Genomic DNA, 17,231 nt, shown 5'->3' on the forward strand with positions numbered 1-17,231 from the left:
CGGGTAACGTGAGAACACCGGTCTGCAAGACGTATCTTTCAAACCTCTTCAGGCTTTGTTGCCGAAACTCACTTTGTGGTAACTCTTTACAGATCGTTTTAAACTTCACGTCTATGGATTTGTTTAAAAGCCGCCTGTGCTGGTATGATTACGTGGAGGTCCGCGATGGTTATTGGAGGAAAGCCCCCCTGTTGGGTGAGTTGCCTTCAGAAAACCTTGAGAGAAGGGTGATCAGACGTTCTGTGTGACACTATTAATGTTTGGAAGGGTCCATGCAGACGGCAGGCACAGGAAGCTCTCAAGGGTCTGCGTCATTGTAAAAGTCTGAACACTCCATTTGGCCACACATGTTAAAAGCTTTTAAAACTGTGAATACCCTTTGACCCAGCAATTCCACTTCTTGGAATTTATCCTAGAGAACTAATTAAGTAAGTGTGCAGAGCTCTAGCCACAGGGATGTTCACTGAAGCAGGAAAAATTGAAAACAATTTAAATGTTCAACAGTAGGGGTTAGCTGAATAAATTATGATAGATCTCTTCAATGGACAACGATCCAGCCATTAAAACTAAAGTTGGAGATGATTATTTATTGATACAGAAAGGTATTCGTTGTACATTGTTACACAAAAACGGTGTGACAAAATAGCATATGCAGTAGGATTCCATTTTAACAAAAACACACTTATGTTTATTATACAGGCCCTGCAAACTCAGATGTCTTCAGAAATAAGGTGTAAATGAATAAGATGGGGTTGGTGATAAAACAAAGAGTAATGGGGAATGTAGCCAAAATTACTCAAAACAAAATTGCTTAAATCATTATGTGGGTTGAATTCAACTGGAAGAAATCATTTTGTGATCTCCAATATTAATAGCAAGTAGAATTATAACTATAAATGAATTATGCACAGTGATTATTGCAGGTTAATGGATTATTTTTAAAAATTGTTCCTGGTTTAGCTATATTTTCTAATTTTTCTATGATGAGCGTGTATATTGGGAGGTTAACAGTGCATGAACTCATACACAAAAAGGCAGTGTGGACCTTTGAGTGAGAGTCAGTGGGCAGGTGGCAGAAAGAGAAATGTCAGTTCCCTCAGGATTGGTCACCAGAAGAGAGTTCTGTCATGGGTGACCAAGAAAGATTAATGTTGTATAGAGAGGACCAATGGCTTCGGTATCCGGGGACAGGACAATTCATTTAGCCCAGGAATGGCAACCATGGTGAGGACAGAGAGAGAGAAGCATATTTACAAGGAGCCAGATCGAAGGGTCTTGGCTACGAGTGGGCTACCCTCATTTTTAGAGTGGTCTGTAGCCGGGGTGGGGGGGTGGGGCTGGGGGGCTGCCTGTCTGTAAGTCTAAGCTCCCAGTGAGAACTTGGACCTTGGCATATGTTCACGTGGGTGGAAAAGCCACCTTGTTATGCTTCAAATGACTGGTCTGAGAGTGAGCTGCTGTTGGGATTGCTAACTAAAGATGGAGGCAGGAAAGAAAGGAGAGAGCTAAGTTGGGGAGTTTCACGGACAAGCCGAGTCCTACTTCATATCAGATTCTGGGGTAAGTCAGAAGAGACTGGGACAGAGGCTCTAGCTGGACCCAAGGGGACCTGGCAGATATTAGGCTTCTGTACGGCCAAGGGGTCTCAGCCAGGTTACCTACCGTAAGCTCCCTCTGTACAGAGGGCCATGAGTTTAAAGTCCTACAGATGCAGATAGGTAGGAATTTGTGTCCATGGGTGTTGTAGAAAGGGGCCAAGGCAGGCTCTGAGTGGGGGTACCAGGTAACCGCCATGAGGAGGAATCAGATAGGTAGTGGTCCAGGTAAGCAAGCCAAGAAAGTGATCCCCGGGCTAAGTACCCACAGCAGTACGTACACTGCAGGACAGATAGGTTATGCCACCCGATGGCAGGGTGCAGGCTGTCTGCCCTGGAGTTTTGCTTCCTGTCTATTGTGAACAGACATGGTGTGTGCTAGCAGTCAGAAGGAGACATGGCTTTATAGGTAGCACTGACAGGATGTGGCAAAAAGACAGAGGGCTGCATTCCTGTTGGCAGAGGTTCCCAAACCTGGCATCAGCTGGGAAGATTTCTATGAGTACAGATTCCTGGGAGACTACAGAATCGAAATCCCTACAAGCTAGTTCAGGGAATGAGCCTGCTTACCTATAAATACCTGTGCCCATGAACTTGTCTAGTAGCAAGTACACAGAAAGGAGACTATGACGGTCTTCATCCCGCCATGGAAGGTGGTTACCTCTGCGAAAACCACAGAGGCGATGGGCAGCTTCGTGGTTTGCTCTGCGTATTTCTGGATTTTTTTGAATCTTTTACAAGAATGCATTCAGGTATTATTTTATAATTAAAATAATAAGAGGAGTTGTGTGGGAGGAGTTTCATCAGAACATGGAATCACAGACCCCTCAGCCTGGCAGGGACCTTAGAGTCGCGTATCCCACACCTTCACGAGAAAACCATGCTCCCCAAGTGTAGACCGACTTGCTAAGGCCACACAGCCTGTTAAGCGGCTGAGATCAGACCAGAACTTTGATGTCCTAGTGATGGAGAGAGGCGACTGCCGAATCTGAGAAGGGTCTCCCCCTAGGATTGCTAGATAAGATACATGACTCACTGTTGATCTGAAATTCAAATTTAACTGGACTTCCTGTATTTTTGTTTGCTAAATCTAGCAACCCTATACTCCCCCAGGAATGCGATAGACTTAAAGGGCTTGGGAGGAGGAAGCGCTCTGTTACTACGGAAGCTCCCCAGAGAGGGCTAAGACACACTCCTGAGAATGGGCATGGGCAGAAGGATTTCCAGTCGCTCCCTTTTCTTGAAACAAGAATTTTCTCACTACAGATCCTGGTATCTCTGGCTGCACTTTCATGGATTAGATGGGCTTTTGCCATTCATTGTTGTCAGTGATGGTTTGTTTTGTTTGGGTGGTTTTCTTTTCTGTTTTTTTTTTTTCTTTTTTCTTTTTTGCCTTATACTTTACACACTTTTGCAGTGTGTGTGTGTGCCTCAGCCAAGGCATGGCCCAGCGCCTGCAACCGTCCTCCATTCGCGGGAATTCTCCTTGCCAACTATTTGGCCCGCTCTGATGTTTCCAAATGCAGTTGTTAGTGAACTTTTGTGTTTGGAACAAGTGCATTGTGTGGGCCGAGTTGGTCCCTGGGAGGGGTCAGTGCCATGAAATCTGCCGGGAGGAGGCAGGTCAATGCCCCTTTGGCAGGAGGGAGAGAGGATTAGGGCGGATTGTGAAAGTATGCATCTTACTCTGAAAAACTGTGCCTTGCATATTTTCCCAGGGCAGTGTGTGAAAATCCAGGCATAATGGGCACATAACTTTTTATGAATGAACCCTTTATGACTCCCCACGGAGCCCACTTGTCGTGCCCTCATCTGCATTTCCTCTTCTTGATATCCTTATTAAACTCCTCCTCCAAAGCCAGGAACCAGTTTTCAATTTAGGAATTTGACACCTTTTCTCTAGTCCAATTTCTCTCCAGCCTGTTAGTCTCCTTGGAAGGAGGCTGTTTGGGACCCGGGTTTTCACATAGTGATTAAAGAGAAATGTAAGTAGATTGAGAACATTTCACGGCTGGTTAAAGATATCAAATTGGTTTTTCAGTTGCAGGGGTCACTTATGAGATTGCACCTCAAGGGGGGGAGGAAGGTGGCTGCATAGAGAACTCATCCAGTATTCTGAAATACTGTCCTGTTAATTGGATTCCCCTCCCTTATTTCTGCTGGAGGAATGACTCTAACAATGTACTTTTGTATGCAGAACTGTCCTTGAGTATTTTCTACCACCACAATGCACACAAAAGCCCTTCCTCCCCCTTTCCCTGAAATGGGGAGGGAAGTTCAGAAAGGCCAGGCTGGCCAATCAGTGTCATGTGGCCCGTCTACTGGGACTCCTGGGCAGGGGCAGCCTCCCAAATAAGCAGAAACGACAGCATGAGTCAAACAGCCAAGCCTGCCATTGCTGTAAACTTTCTTTATGGTTGAGGCTTTGATCTCCATGCCTATGTGTCTGCTTCCAAACTGGGAAGTGGGAATGATCTTTACATTCTCCGAGAGTAGATTTGATGTCTGTTAACCCCAAAATGTACAGTGTTCAGAATTGCACCTGAAACTGAGATGTTCCTTTTGGTGGCGGTGGTGGTGATGTCACGTGACGATGATGGTGAGATGGATGAAGGAGGTCAGATCGTAGACTGTCAAGGTTCAAATCCTGCTTCTACTTACAACTTTGAGTATAACTCAACTCAAATTCTCCAATCTTTAGTTTTCTTATAAATAAGATTAATGATAGCACCTAATTCATGGCCGAGTGGGGGTGCAATTAGATAATCCATGTAAAGGGCTTAGGACAGTGTCTGGCATAAGCATGCTCAATAAAAAAGGAGCTTTTATTAGTGTCATTACGGGTGAAGATGAGAATGTTGAGGCATCAGTCAAGGGACGACAGAGAGGGTTCCGGTTAAGAATTACGAGGTGATTTCGGGAGAGACATTCCTTAGAAATAATTTTTAATTTGTTCTACCCAGTCTAGCTCTGCCAAGGCAATAAAATACACCTTAGTCTGTCACTCCTTCCTTCTCCGGAGTACCGAGCAGAAATGGGTTGTCCTGTGGTCTTGGGGTAGGTGGCTTATCACGTCCGGTTGGATTCTTAGGCAGCAAGACAGTGGCAGTTCCTCTCTCTTCTGGAAACGACCTCCAATAGCTGTGACAGCTGGGGTTTTAAAAGGAGAATTTGGACTTGACACTTGGGCTAGGCTGAGAAGGAATTCCTTGTGAACTGGTGTTGTCTAACTGTGGTTTAGCAGCTCCGTCTCCTCTCTGGTAAGCAATACTTGCCCACGCCTGCATGTTGTTTTCCAAGAACTAATTGGCCATGCCAGAGGAACCATTACTGAAAATTTATAGGCTTCTGATGGATTTTTCCTTGCCGAATTCTTGGCAGCGGTTTCATCAGCTCATCTCACTTAATATGAAGCGTACGAAATCCAAAAGGCTGCAGGTGGCCAGAACCGGAAGAAAGCAAAGGGGGTAAAGAAAGCAGCCTTTACCCCCTGTCTCCCCAGATGGATGCTACAGTTGGCCGTGAGGAAATTATTTCTTCCCCAACCTTACTCCCCCATTTCTCAGAAAGGTAAAGCAGAGTTACAGCTTCAAGAGGTTGATCTAGTACCTCACATGGTGCTGATAATAAGAGAGTGCCCTCTAAAGGTCTGTTACATGGACTTTAAAAAAGATATTGAAATATAATTCACATGCCGTACAATTCACCATCTAAAGTGTTCAAGTCAGTGGTTTTGGTCAGTGGTTTCCAGCATGCTCACAGAATTGGACAGCCATCCGTGACCACAGTCAATTTTAGAAGACCTTCGTTACCACTGAAAGAAAACCCACAGCCATTAAAAGTCACTCCCCATGTCCCCCCAAGGTTAAATAGATTTTCTAAGAAATTCACCCGGGGGGTACTTGTCAGAACCGTGACCTCTAGTCCAAGTAGGTCTTGGCGGGTCTGTGTTGAGAACTGGTCGGTACGACACAGCCCATCTCCTTCCCTGTCCCGGCCCCAGACGCCATTCTTACATGGCGTTAGGAATCGTATGCCCAAGGATGACCGTACACTGGGAAGACGGGTCCTCCCCCCTTTTCCTCTGTCGAGGGTCCAAATTTCAGACACCCAAGTGTCTAAGAAAGATGCATTATTTGCATTTTTAAATAACGAAAGTTCAGTAACAATTATGAGCCCCTTTCTAACAGGTAGTGGGAACTTTATTTCAGTCAGTTTGTGTTTTCCTTCTGCCCCCAGGGTGGGGGTGCTGGCGGGGGGCAGACCTGGGGCCAGGGCGCAGCAGTAGGAGAGGCCTCCATGGTACCACCTGGCTGGCGTTGCTGGGATGACCTCATCCTGGGCTGGTCTACCGTCCTCTGTCCATCTAAGAGGCTGCTGGGCCTCCTCCTTGTCTCAGCCCCGGGCCACTTCAGCTTGGTGCCTTGTCCCTGTCTCCCTAGAAGATATCCTCTGGGCGACAGGAAAGTCATTTCCACACCCCTCCCAGGAGCCTGAAACCACACTGCTGCCGTCACACCCTGCTTTCCCTGAAGAATTCTGTCTGCGTGCCTGTCGCCTGGCTTCATGTCTTAACAAACCTGCAGACACTTGTTCTGACCCGGGTGCGACATGGGAAGTCTAGGGTCTTGTTGTTGCTCCAGGCTCTGCCCAGAGACTGGGCAGAGTTATCTGCTTCTCAGGTCCTGAAACGTACTGAGCGTCTCTATCATCCCTTCCACCCACAGTCTCAGCTCAGGGTGGGATAGGGCACTGAATCCTTTTAGAGGCTCCATGGTGCCTTCTCCAAGCCCCTCTCTCCCTGGTCCCCTCACTCTTCCATCCTAGGACTCTCTCTAAGGCTACAAGGACAGGAAGATGTGCTCTTATTCATTGTGTATTCTTCTAAATCTTTGGCATTGTGACTAGGCTTGAGACATTCAAAAGCCAAGAAGATCTGATTTCTTCATCATGTGATCTCTGGCATGCCTTCTCTGAGGCGAGAAAGGCATAATGTCTTCCCAAAGGCATGCCCCCAAAAGAGAAGGGTATGTATGTAATAGGAAACACCGGGGGCTGGGGGTGGGGCACAGCTATCACCATCTCAGGACATTATCCGGCCACACCTTCAGCACTTCAACAAGTCCCATTGGCAGGAGAGAGGGGTGCCTGGGTTATATTCCGGGTACAAGGCATTCCGAGGAAGGGACACGGTTGTGTGACTGTTTCCATTCCATCTTCTGCTCCTGTGTGTGCTACAGGAGGAGTTGCCACAGTGGGGGTTATTACTCACCTTGAACCACATTTAAAGAAAACACCACTTTCCCTCTGCCTGCAGTAAGCCGCTTCCTGCTGTCCACCCGCAGCCTGACTGTTCCTTTTCACTTCCCAGGTAGGTTTTGTGGTGACAAAGCCCCGGAGCCCCTCGTCTCCACAGACAGCCGGCTCTGGGTGGAGTTCCGGAGCAGCAGCAACATCCTGGGCAAGGGTTTCTTCGCGGTGTATGAAGGTTCGTTCGTGATGGAAGACGTCACCTGGGTAGCTCCTGATGTGCCTCTGCCCTTCACATGCAGCCCGCTGTCCCTCTTCCTGCCGGGCGTGCGTGGTAGCTGCCAGAGCCGTGAGGAAGGGGGCAACAACCGAGTGGGCTAGGCTGAGGCGTGCATTGTCCTCTGCCCCCACACTCTGGAAGCGGAGGGGCCAGCTGTGCTCACTTCAGGATAGATGTCATCTACCTGTCACCATGCTGCTGAACCCTCATTCCAGTCCCGTGAGCGGTGGTACCAGGGCGTATAGAACCCTGTGGCAATGAGAACAGTCTGAATAGCGGTGTGAGCCTGAGCAAAAAACCTAACCTCTCGGAGCCCCTGTTTGTTTCATTTGCGAAGAGAGGACTTTGGGCATTGTCGGGGGGCTTTCGGATACATTTCTTGGAAGGGCCTCTGACGTCACCATGGTGGTTGAGGTGAGAGAACCAGCAGGTCGAGGCTCTAAGCAGCTGCCACCAGGGCAGGTCCGCTTCTATTTGTTCCACATATTAGGTTTCTCTGGGTAGCTACCCCAGTGCACTGCCCCACCCGTCCCCCCCAGGAAACCACTACGTGGTTACTAAGGCCTCTTTTGGCCTTAAATTGTGATTTTGGAGAGGCCAATGTTTCGTTTTAAGAAAAGGAAGAATGTACGTGTGCGTGTGTGCACGTGCACACTCTCACGTCCCTCTGCTCCAGCGGTCCCTACCTCCACATTAGCGTTACCTGGGGAACTCTTACACATCACTGCTGCTCTGAGTGCCCCCAGACCCACTTCAGTCAGAACTTGTGGGGATGTGGCCCCGGTTTCCATGGTTTGAAAAATCTCCCAGGTGATTTCGATGCACAGCAAAGGTAGAGAACGACTGCTGCTCTACATGGTTCTTTTCTATATGAAAAAAATTCAGAGATGCAAACAAATGAAATTATGCCTTTCTGGAGGCTCAGTCTTGGTTGGATGGAAATGAAAATGTTGGCAAGTGGAGTCACCTAGTGGTGAGGAGTGGCCAACTTCCTTCGTGAGATCTAACCAGGGACCCCCTTCCTTTCTCTTTCTCAAGCTGGTTCTCTGGTTTTCTTTCTAAAGCTACCTGTGGGGGAGACATTAACAAAGACGCCGGCCAGATTCAATCTCCCAACTACCCGGATGACTACAGACCTTCCAAGGAATGTGTCTGGAGGATTACAGTTTCGGAGGGGTTTCACGTGGGGCTCACCTTCCAGGCTTTTGAGGTAAGTACTACTTGGATGGTCTTTCCAAGGAAGAAGCAATGCCAACTTGCTAGGCACTTTCTGGGCTACAAAGATGGGTTTCTATTTTTTGGTGGAAAACATGACCCTAAGAAAACGTTTCAAGCCCACGATGTTTTGTACCTGGATGGACATCTGACATCAAAAACTTTGCAGGCTTTGAAATTTCCTCTGCCTCCTTTCTGAAGGCTGCTAGAAAGTGTGGGAGAATAATCGCGTGACAGTCTAGGATGGGATCCTGGGAAGTTTTGTAGAATTGTTCTTCCCCATTTATCATCTCTCAGTCTCTTCGCAGCTTGATTCGCCCTTGACTTCCACAAGTAGGAGATGTCTTGGAGAAGCCTGGGACACACTTGGGTCCTTTGGCCTCTTGGTTAGATTTTTCAGATTGATACTGAATTTCCCTTCTTAAATCAGAAACCTTAAGGCCAAGCCATTGGTTGTCTTCCACGTTGCCTCTGTTTCTCCATTTAGATTGAAAGGCATGACAGCTGTGCATATGACTACCTGGAAATCCGCGATGGCCCCACGGACGAGAGCACCCTGATTGGCCACTTTTGTGGCTATGAGAAGCCAGAGGATGTGAAATCGAGCTCTAACAGAATGTGGATGAAGTTTGTGTCCGATGGCTCTATCAATAAAGCGGGCTTTGCAGCCAATTTTTTCAAGGGTATGAATTAGCAGTTGTTTCCACTTATAGTCACAGGAAGAGGTAATTGCTCCCCTGGCTTAAGAATCACAAAACCCATACGGAACCTTAGCACCAAACAAGGCTCTCTGCAGGGAGCAGACGGCAACCCATTTTTGGGCTGCGCGAGGGCCCCCAACAGAGTTCACACCGACTCAGAACAGGCTCAGCTTTGGCTTCTACGTGGCAGGAAGTTCTGCTGCTGTGCTTGGAAATCAGATTTCCTAAGTTTGCAAGGTCAAGGTAGTGAACCTCAGTGAAACTGAGCACTGATAACAATAAATATTTGTGTAGCCACTAGCATTAATTGAGCACCTACTGTGTGACAGGAACTGTGCAAGGTACGTGGTTTACACAGTGTAATTTAATTTTCAAAATAACCCTTTAGCTGTGTTTGGAGCACGTTTAATCAGTGTTGAGAAGGGCTGTTCAGGGGCAGTCAGGTAGTTCAGTGGCAGATCAAAAATCCAGACACAGCGAGTGTGACTCCTAAGCTCAAACTCTTTCTAGGACAGTACGTTGCATTACCAGATGTGCGCCAGCGAGGCAGCCCAGGTCTTCAGCTCCCGAAGCATCAGCTCCCGAAGCATCAGCCCCTAGCCTAAAGTGGGTGGGGTAGGGAGGAGAGTGAGGGGGTGGGGCTCAGGGGAACACACCTCCGTGTGGCCTTAGGGACCGACTTCTCTACAGGGTCTTGAGGAAACCAGACCCACAGTGGTATGGGAAGACCAGCATTCCTGGCCCAGCACAGCAGGCTTCCCAGGATTCCTCTCAATGGGAAGATCTTCCTTCTCTGTTCTCAGGACCCTGGGAGCCCCTCAGGCAACCCCCTATAAGGGAATATTGGATATTCAACGATACATTGTGATTAGGCACCAATAGCACACCAGCAGCCACTAAATGGAGATATCCAGTCTGCACATGAGGTCCTTTGATTAGTGGCACCACTCTTGCCCAGGAGAAGGCTGCTTTCCCTTCCCTCTCTCCCTTCCCAGGACTCCTGGCTGTGCCAACCCAGAAATCCTGATCCCTTCCTTACTCCCAGTCTCCCCATCTGCCCCCTCTTAGCCCCTTCTCCCAGGTTCTGCATAAGTAAGTGGGTGTCAGAAGAACCCACTTCAAGCTATGTGACTCTGAGCAGGCAGCCATTTGTTACTGAAGACTTTGTTTTGTTCTCTGTAAAACAGGAGCGGGGTTGGAAATCTGCCCCTTTTACCTAACCTGTTTTGATGCCCCAATGACGTGATGGCTGTGGAGACACTTCATCAGCTGAAAAATGCCACACAAGCATGTGGGATTATTCTTTTTTTCTGTCTTGAGGCATCTGGGGAGAGCAGAACCCAAGCAGAAACAAGAATTATAATGCTCTGAATATCTGGAGACAAAATTTAATTCTTTCCCAAGCAAAAAAGCCAGGCCACAGAAAGCATATTTCAAATGTAGGTCTGCTGGTGGTTGTACGGGAAGAAGAACATGACAGTCTTAGCTGAGATGCCTGGAAATTCGCATCCCCTGCCCCACCCTGGCCCAGACTGCAGGTGCCTTAGCAACACTGGCGGGGGGGTCTTGAGCAAGTTGCACAACCTTTCTGAGCCCCAATCCCCTTCACTTGTAGAAATGGCAGCTACCAGGTTATTGCAGAGTTGTTGTCAGGAGTGAATGAAATAGCATAAGCAACTACACGTGGTATAATGTTTGGTCCCATTAATTGTCTTCGCTTGGGAAGGCGTCTTTTGAGATGGTTATTTTTCTCTCTGGAAAAAAATGACGTGACAATTTCTTTTTGCGGTTGCCAGGTATCGGTTTCCTGTTGCTGCTGTAACAAATTTCCACGAACTTGGTGGCTTAAAACAACACAAATGTATTATCTTATGGTTCTGGAGATCAGAGTTTCTTGCCTTTCCCAGCTTCTGGAGGAGGCCCCGGCGTTCCTTGGCTCGTGGTGCCCTTCCATCTCCAAGCCCACAGTGGCCAGTTGAGTCTTTCTCAGGCTGCATCACAGACCTGTGCTTTCATCGTCACATCTCTTTTTCTGACCCTAACTCTCTCCCTCGCTTTCAGTTATAAGGACCCTTGTAGTTACATTGGGCCCACCCAGATAGTCCAGGATAATCTCCCACTTCAAGATCTTTAATCACATCTGCAAAGTCCCTTTGCCGCATAAGGTAACAGATTCACAAGATCCAGAGACTAAGTCATGGACAGCTTTGGGAGGCCTGATTTTGTTTGCCACATGTCACAAATGATTATGAGGTTTCATTCTAATTCTATTACTCTAATTCTCTGGTCCTTCTCCTCCCCTGCCTTCCATCCTCAGGTCTGGAAATGAGGTATTGGGAGTTCTTCCCAGTGAGGTAACTGGTCACCAGTTGGCACTGGCCCAACGCACCTCATTCCTGGTTCTGCTGATAATCAGCGATACACACGTTTGAGAGAACCAGCTAGAGCTGGAGGATAAGGTTGCCAGATTTAGAAAAAACAAAAATAGGATACCCAGTTGAATTTGAATTTCAGGGGAAGAATGATCTTTCAGTATAAGTATGTCCCAAATATTACACACTGTGCTAAGAAGCAATGGATTGTTCATCGTAAATCCAAATTTAATTAAGCCTCTTGCGTTTTGTGTGGCAACCCCACTGGAGAGCTCAGAGCAGTGGAAAAGAGTGTTTCTCTCTATGATGCTGAACTGCTTTGTAAGGCACTGAGCTGAGAGCCTTGCCTGGTAAGTAACCATGATAACCAGCTCCATTTGCTGGTTAGAAGAGCCCATCTTCCTTCGCCCCATTTAATATTCATTCAGCAGTCATCAAACAGTGTGCTAGGGGCTGTGGACAAAAAGGAGAACACAGTCGTTGTTCTCAAGAGCTTCAGGTGGTGAAAGAGACCCGCAAGCAGATGGGCAGTGGCGTGGCCCTGGGAGGAGGCCGGAGACCATCAGGCTCAGCCTGGGGGTGGGGTCAGGTTACCCAGCCTGCTGCTTCAAGGGCACTTCAATTTGCAAACATCTTTTTAGATGTCCGTGAAGGTGTTAGTTGAGGCCCATCTATACTAACTGAGTGCACGGGACCCACTTGACATCTTTATGTCACAGAGGATGACCTCGACCCTGAACCTTAAAAGACGAACCAGGACTGATGGAAACCTCATTGGACTATTAAAGGGCAAAGCAAAGACATCTATTGAGTGTGCCAGAAACCACATTAGTTATCTCCCCTTATCTTCAGAACAATCCCTTGGTAGGTATTATCGTCACCCCCACTTTCAAGTTGCGGAAACTGGAGTTCTAAGGCAGCCAAGCTAGAACTAGATCCTGGATCTGCAGCATCCCACAGAGCACTGTCTTTCCACAACAGATACCTAAAAGCCACAGGCAAGTAAAGTGAAGGAATTTGAATTTTTCATTTGTGTTTGTGATTTGATTCTGACAGTTGGTCACCTTTCTGCTTTCTTGATACTGTGGGAGTATAGGGTAAAGGGCCCTGCATTTAGCATCTGAAGTTCGGGTTCCAGCCCTGCCCTTATTTCTTACGAGCTGTTCACTATCAGGTGCCAGTTCTCCTTTTTGAGACTGGATCATACCTGCTTTGTTCTCCACTCTATTCCCACTGCCTGGCCCACGGTAGGCTCAATGAATACTTACTGAGCAATGGATGGATGGAGAAATGAAGGAATGAGGCTCAGATTCCTCATTTGTGGATTAGTCATCCTGCTCCCTGCTCTGCCTACATTTTGGGGTCCCCAGGAGGATGAATGAGGTGAAAACCAAAGTCTACAGCAGTGCCTGTTCAATAGAAATAGGATGCAAGTCACAAATGTATTTTAAGCATTCTAGCAGCCCCTTTACCCCCACCCCCAAAACCCTCCAAAATAAAACCAGGTCAAATTAATTTATTTTATTTAACTCAATATATCAAAAATACTATCATTTTAATATGTGATCAGTATATACAATATCAATGAGACATTTTATATGTTTTCTTTTCATACTAAGTCTTGGAAATCCAGTGTGCTTTACACTCCTAGCATATCCCAGTGTAGACTGGCTGCATTTTAAGTGTTTGATAACCACACAGGGCTGGTAGCTACCATATCGGGCAGCGCAAGTCCAGAGACTGCACAGTTGGTGTCTTTGCCCCGTCTTTTTCCAAGAGGCAATAAGTAGGAAGTCCTGTGAACACACAGTGCCCAGGGCGAGTGTCAGGACTCGTCCAGTGAAAGATACTAGAAGAGTAACTACAAAGGCCATGGATAAGAGTTGGGCCAAGTCAAGGAAGCTCTCGCCGTGGTGCCAGTTGGCAGGAGGTTCTGGTCAGGGCCCAGCTGGTGCATGGCACTGACCAGGGTGCCAGCTGGCCTCTGCATCCCTCTCCTGGTGCCAGATGGCAGCCCCTCTCCGCCTGCTGGCTGGGCAGCCGGCAGAGCACCTCGCGTCTCTGGTTACGTCAGGAGATGGCAGGAGCATTCGAGGGTTGGCAGGGCCATTTTGGTCACACACTTTCCACAGATGTATCTGAGGGTTCCCACCGTCCACCGTCCCACTGCTGAGGGACCACCATGGCTGTTTGATTAGGGCGGCCAGCATCTTTCAAGGTACTTCTTCAAAACCTTCGGGATGTGCCCTGCCTTCTCCTTCCTTAACCCTTTTTGAAACAAGTTTTGGGATCCTACCTGAGTCATTTCATTATCTAATCATGGAGTGATTCCTTTTTCCACTAATATCACTTGGAGAAGGCAAAGAAGCCATGTAATCTGGGTTCAGTTTCTCCCACACCCACACTTTCCCCGGTTTTCCTGACAGGCTTGGCCTCAGCCACTGTAGCCCAGAGCGAGCATGAACCCATGGGGCGTGGAGCCGACACTACGTCATCACAGTGTGGAGGTGACACAGAGGACACCCAGGCTCTCACTAAAAGCAGGGCCCCTTGCATACTTCCATGCCACCCACCCAAGCTGGAGCAGTGTTGCAAATGGCCAAAATACCCACTGCTTTTGTGAGAGAGCTCAGGTGTACACGTATACCTTTCACTTACCTTCCTGGGCCAAACACCCTACCCTTCGAGTCTCTGGAGGCGCTATATTCCCTTTGCTTTCGGCTCATATGGATCCCAGCAGCCAGCTTCCTTCCATGTGGCTGTGATGGCACCAGAAGCCTTATTCATCTGTGGTCCTCCCTTTCTTGCCTGTGACATACGTGTGTCCTGCCCAGAGCCATAGCATCTTCTGGCATCACGGCATCCCCCACCCCACCACTGCCTTGGTCCTTTGTTCATCTGAGTCTATTGCAATGGGCTTTTCCCACAGTTCCTTTCTCCCTCTCCCGGTGCTCACCAGCAAGCTTGTTGATTCTGCTGTGCTGCCCTCCTCCCTATCTAGTCTTCATGGGCCCATCCTTGGTGCATTTTCCTTCTATCTGTTCCTGCCTTGTCTCCTTCCCCTGTACCACTCCACTCCCACCTGATTCAGGTATGCGCAGGTAACCTTATCCTTTTCACTACCCCCATCACTGTGTCTCTCCACCCGCAGGGATTTCAAAAGCAGCCCCACTGTGGTCTATAGTGATACCCCCTCTGCACTGTATCTATACGCCGGGGTCCTCATGTGTATCATTTCATTCACCACAGCCCTACAAGCAGGTATTCTTCTCAGTTTACAGCAAGAGGAAGGCTCAGAGAGGTCGAATCACACAATTTATTGGGGGAAGATCCAACCCAGGTCTGTCTGGCTCCCTCTGTAGCCTGGACACCCTCCATTTCTTCTTAGCGTTTATTCTCCTCCTTCTATGCTTTCAAACAAACGTCGAAGAAAGTGCTTTGCATATTGTAAAGTGAGAAATAATTGCAGGATTGTTACTGTTTCAGCTGATTTAACACATTTATTTGAGGCCATGGACAACTTTAATCCCCTGCCTAGAGCGTGTCCTCCCGTCCCAGTCTCCCCGACCGACACACGTAAGCCATTGTTAAGCCCAAGAACACAGCAATTCTTAGAACGAGCGACAGGATATTTACAAACTCCCTTACCCAGCGAACAGCAACCTGATTGATGAGTATTTTGTGCATCGTAAACAAGGAAGATTGGAAGGAAATGGGTTTATTTGAGCTGGAAAAGGAGAGTGAAGGGAGACATTATGGTGAAAGGCTTTGCATTTTCTGGAGAACCCAGGGGTTGGAAGACGCAAGGAGTCAGAATTTTGACAATTCCAACTGCACAGGACAAGAAAAGCAGCAAGAGCCCTATTTCTGGGTGTTTTCAAGCCGGGTCTGATAAGCCATCTATCAGAAGTGTTATTAAAAGGATCCCTGCTGAGGTGGCAGGCCTGGGATCTTTTCAGGTCTTTACTGACTAACTCAAAGCCATCCTGATTTATTTTGTTTGTAGTATATGGTCTTTCGAGATTTTGTGGACATCTCTGTGCTTGCTCCTTTCCTACTTTCCATGGTGTTCTGAACCACCAATACTTTCCTCCCCCACTCCAACCTTTCTTCTTCCTAGATTGGACTCTTTTTTTTGGTTTAATGTCTCAGTGTTCAGATGTCTCTTCACTAGGCTCTCCGGCTCCGTTAGGCCAAAACCGATATGCTCTCTTTCAGGGACAGATGTATCACAGCTTGGGCAACAGAAAACGATTTTTCCTTTTATTTCTGATACTCTTCTTGGAGATGCCCAATGCCTGGATTTTGCTTTTCTTCAGTGGTTCCTGAGCTGATGTGTCTGGGGAGATTCTCCAACGACTCCCTTGTTTTCCTTTTGGATAGCGTTCCTGGCGTCCTACTTGCTGTTATTTAATTGTCCCCCAAATACATCGCTAGACACTGTTGGTGCTGAATGCCATCTGATTGCCCTGCTGACTCAGTCTCCCTGCAGCCTCTGCCGACGATTTCTCCTGAGCGTTGGCTAACCCAAGAGCCCAGTGTTTTCCGTAACCTTGACGATCTCCCTATGCACACCTCTTCAGATTATTTATAAAAATGCTAAATCACATGTTCTTGTTCTGTCTCTGGAGGACACTTAAACATCTTCATCTACAAACGTGTCCCTTTGTCCTTGCCCTTTATTTAATGTCCCTGAGAAGTTCTGTATTTGGGTTCAGGCGGGGGTAATTCCATGGCATTGAAATTAGTTAAGTCTTTGGTTATGGAACCTTTGAGATTTTTAAAAATCGCAAATGAATACAGCTGCCTGAGCCCTTCAAAGGGGGAAGTTATCCAGGCCTGATCTCTCCTGAGCAGAGCCCTTCTCCTGGCTAACACGTGACTCCTGCTGTGTTCTCAGGATCCTACCCTTTACTCGAGCTGCTGCTGGTCCTGAGATGTGGACATGAGATGCTTTAGGAGGTGCTCCCCAGGAGCCGTTCTTGTTCTTGGAGGACACTTGCTAGGGACTCTGGGATGTGGACTGTGGTGGGGAACAGACCAGGCAGCCTTGTGACGATTTAACCGAGGTCACCTTTCCCCCAGCAGAAGTGGATGAGTGTTCCTGGCCAGATCGTGGAGGGTGTGAGCAACGCTGCATGAACACGCTGGGCAGCTACCAGTGCGCGTGTGATCCTGGCTATGAGCTGGCCGCCGATAGGAAGACGTGTGAAGGTTGGTGTTGGACCTGCCAAGCTGGAATGAAAGTGGAGGGGGCTGCAAGTCCTAAGGGACATGGAGCAGAGATGGGGCGCCGGCTGGCTGCGAAGTAACAACAGGCAGCTGTGGTGGATGATTGGAGGGAGAAACAACTCGATAAATTCACAAATGTGAAAGGACTGCCCACCCAAATCACACAGACTCCACGCTAGAAACTAAAACTGGAGCCGTGGTTTATTTCCTTCTGTGACCATGTAAAATTCACATGATTATTAAGGTAGAAAAAAAATAAATAAAATAAAAAAATAAAAAAAAAAACAAACAAACCCTGAGCACGTTGATGCGACTCAACTAATAGCCATTTTATTCACTCCATTTCTACCTGGCTGGTGTTCTATCTACCTTACCTACCTGCATGACTCGGCTTGTTTATATAAGCCAGGTACATTGCATGGCTTGGTGCAAACATTTCTAATTCTCCTTTGGTCCAAGTCATGTGGAGTTCCCAACTATGCCACTGGGTGACACGTCAGCACAAATGCATTGTTGTCATTTTTAAAAGTAGTAAAGACCTGTCCTCAACTTTATCCCTCCAAATCCTCAGTTGAAGAAAGGACAC

The 17,231-nt window shown here is 47.7% G+C and overlaps 1 protein-coding gene across 1 annotated transcript in view; it reads left to right on the plus strand.

The window, feature by feature from the left end:
- Positions 1 to 17,231, plus strand: part of TLL2 (tolloid like 2) — a 116,024-nt gene that overhangs the window by 82,442 nt on the left and 16,351 nt on the right. Inside the window, exons 10-14 of the mRNA XM_033129759.1 lie at positions 93 to 195; positions 6,967 to 7,083; positions 8,190 to 8,335; positions 8,828 to 9,023; positions 16,502 to 16,627. Of these exons, the coding sequence (XP_032985650.1) occupies positions 93 to 195; positions 6,967 to 7,083; positions 8,190 to 8,335; positions 8,828 to 9,023; positions 16,502 to 16,627 (688 nt within the window). The remainder of the gene's footprint in view (positions 1 to 92; positions 196 to 6,966; positions 7,084 to 8,189; positions 8,336 to 8,827; positions 9,024 to 16,501; positions 16,628 to 17,231) is intronic.

Source organism: Rhinolophus ferrumequinum, chromosome 16 (assembly GCF_004115265.2).
Source record: "Rhinolophus ferrumequinum isolate MPI-CBG mRhiFer1 chromosome 16, mRhiFer1_v1.p, whole genome shotgun sequence".
NCBI classification, from domain to species: Eukaryota; Metazoa; Chordata; class Mammalia; order Chiroptera; family Rhinolophidae; genus Rhinolophus; species Rhinolophus ferrumequinum.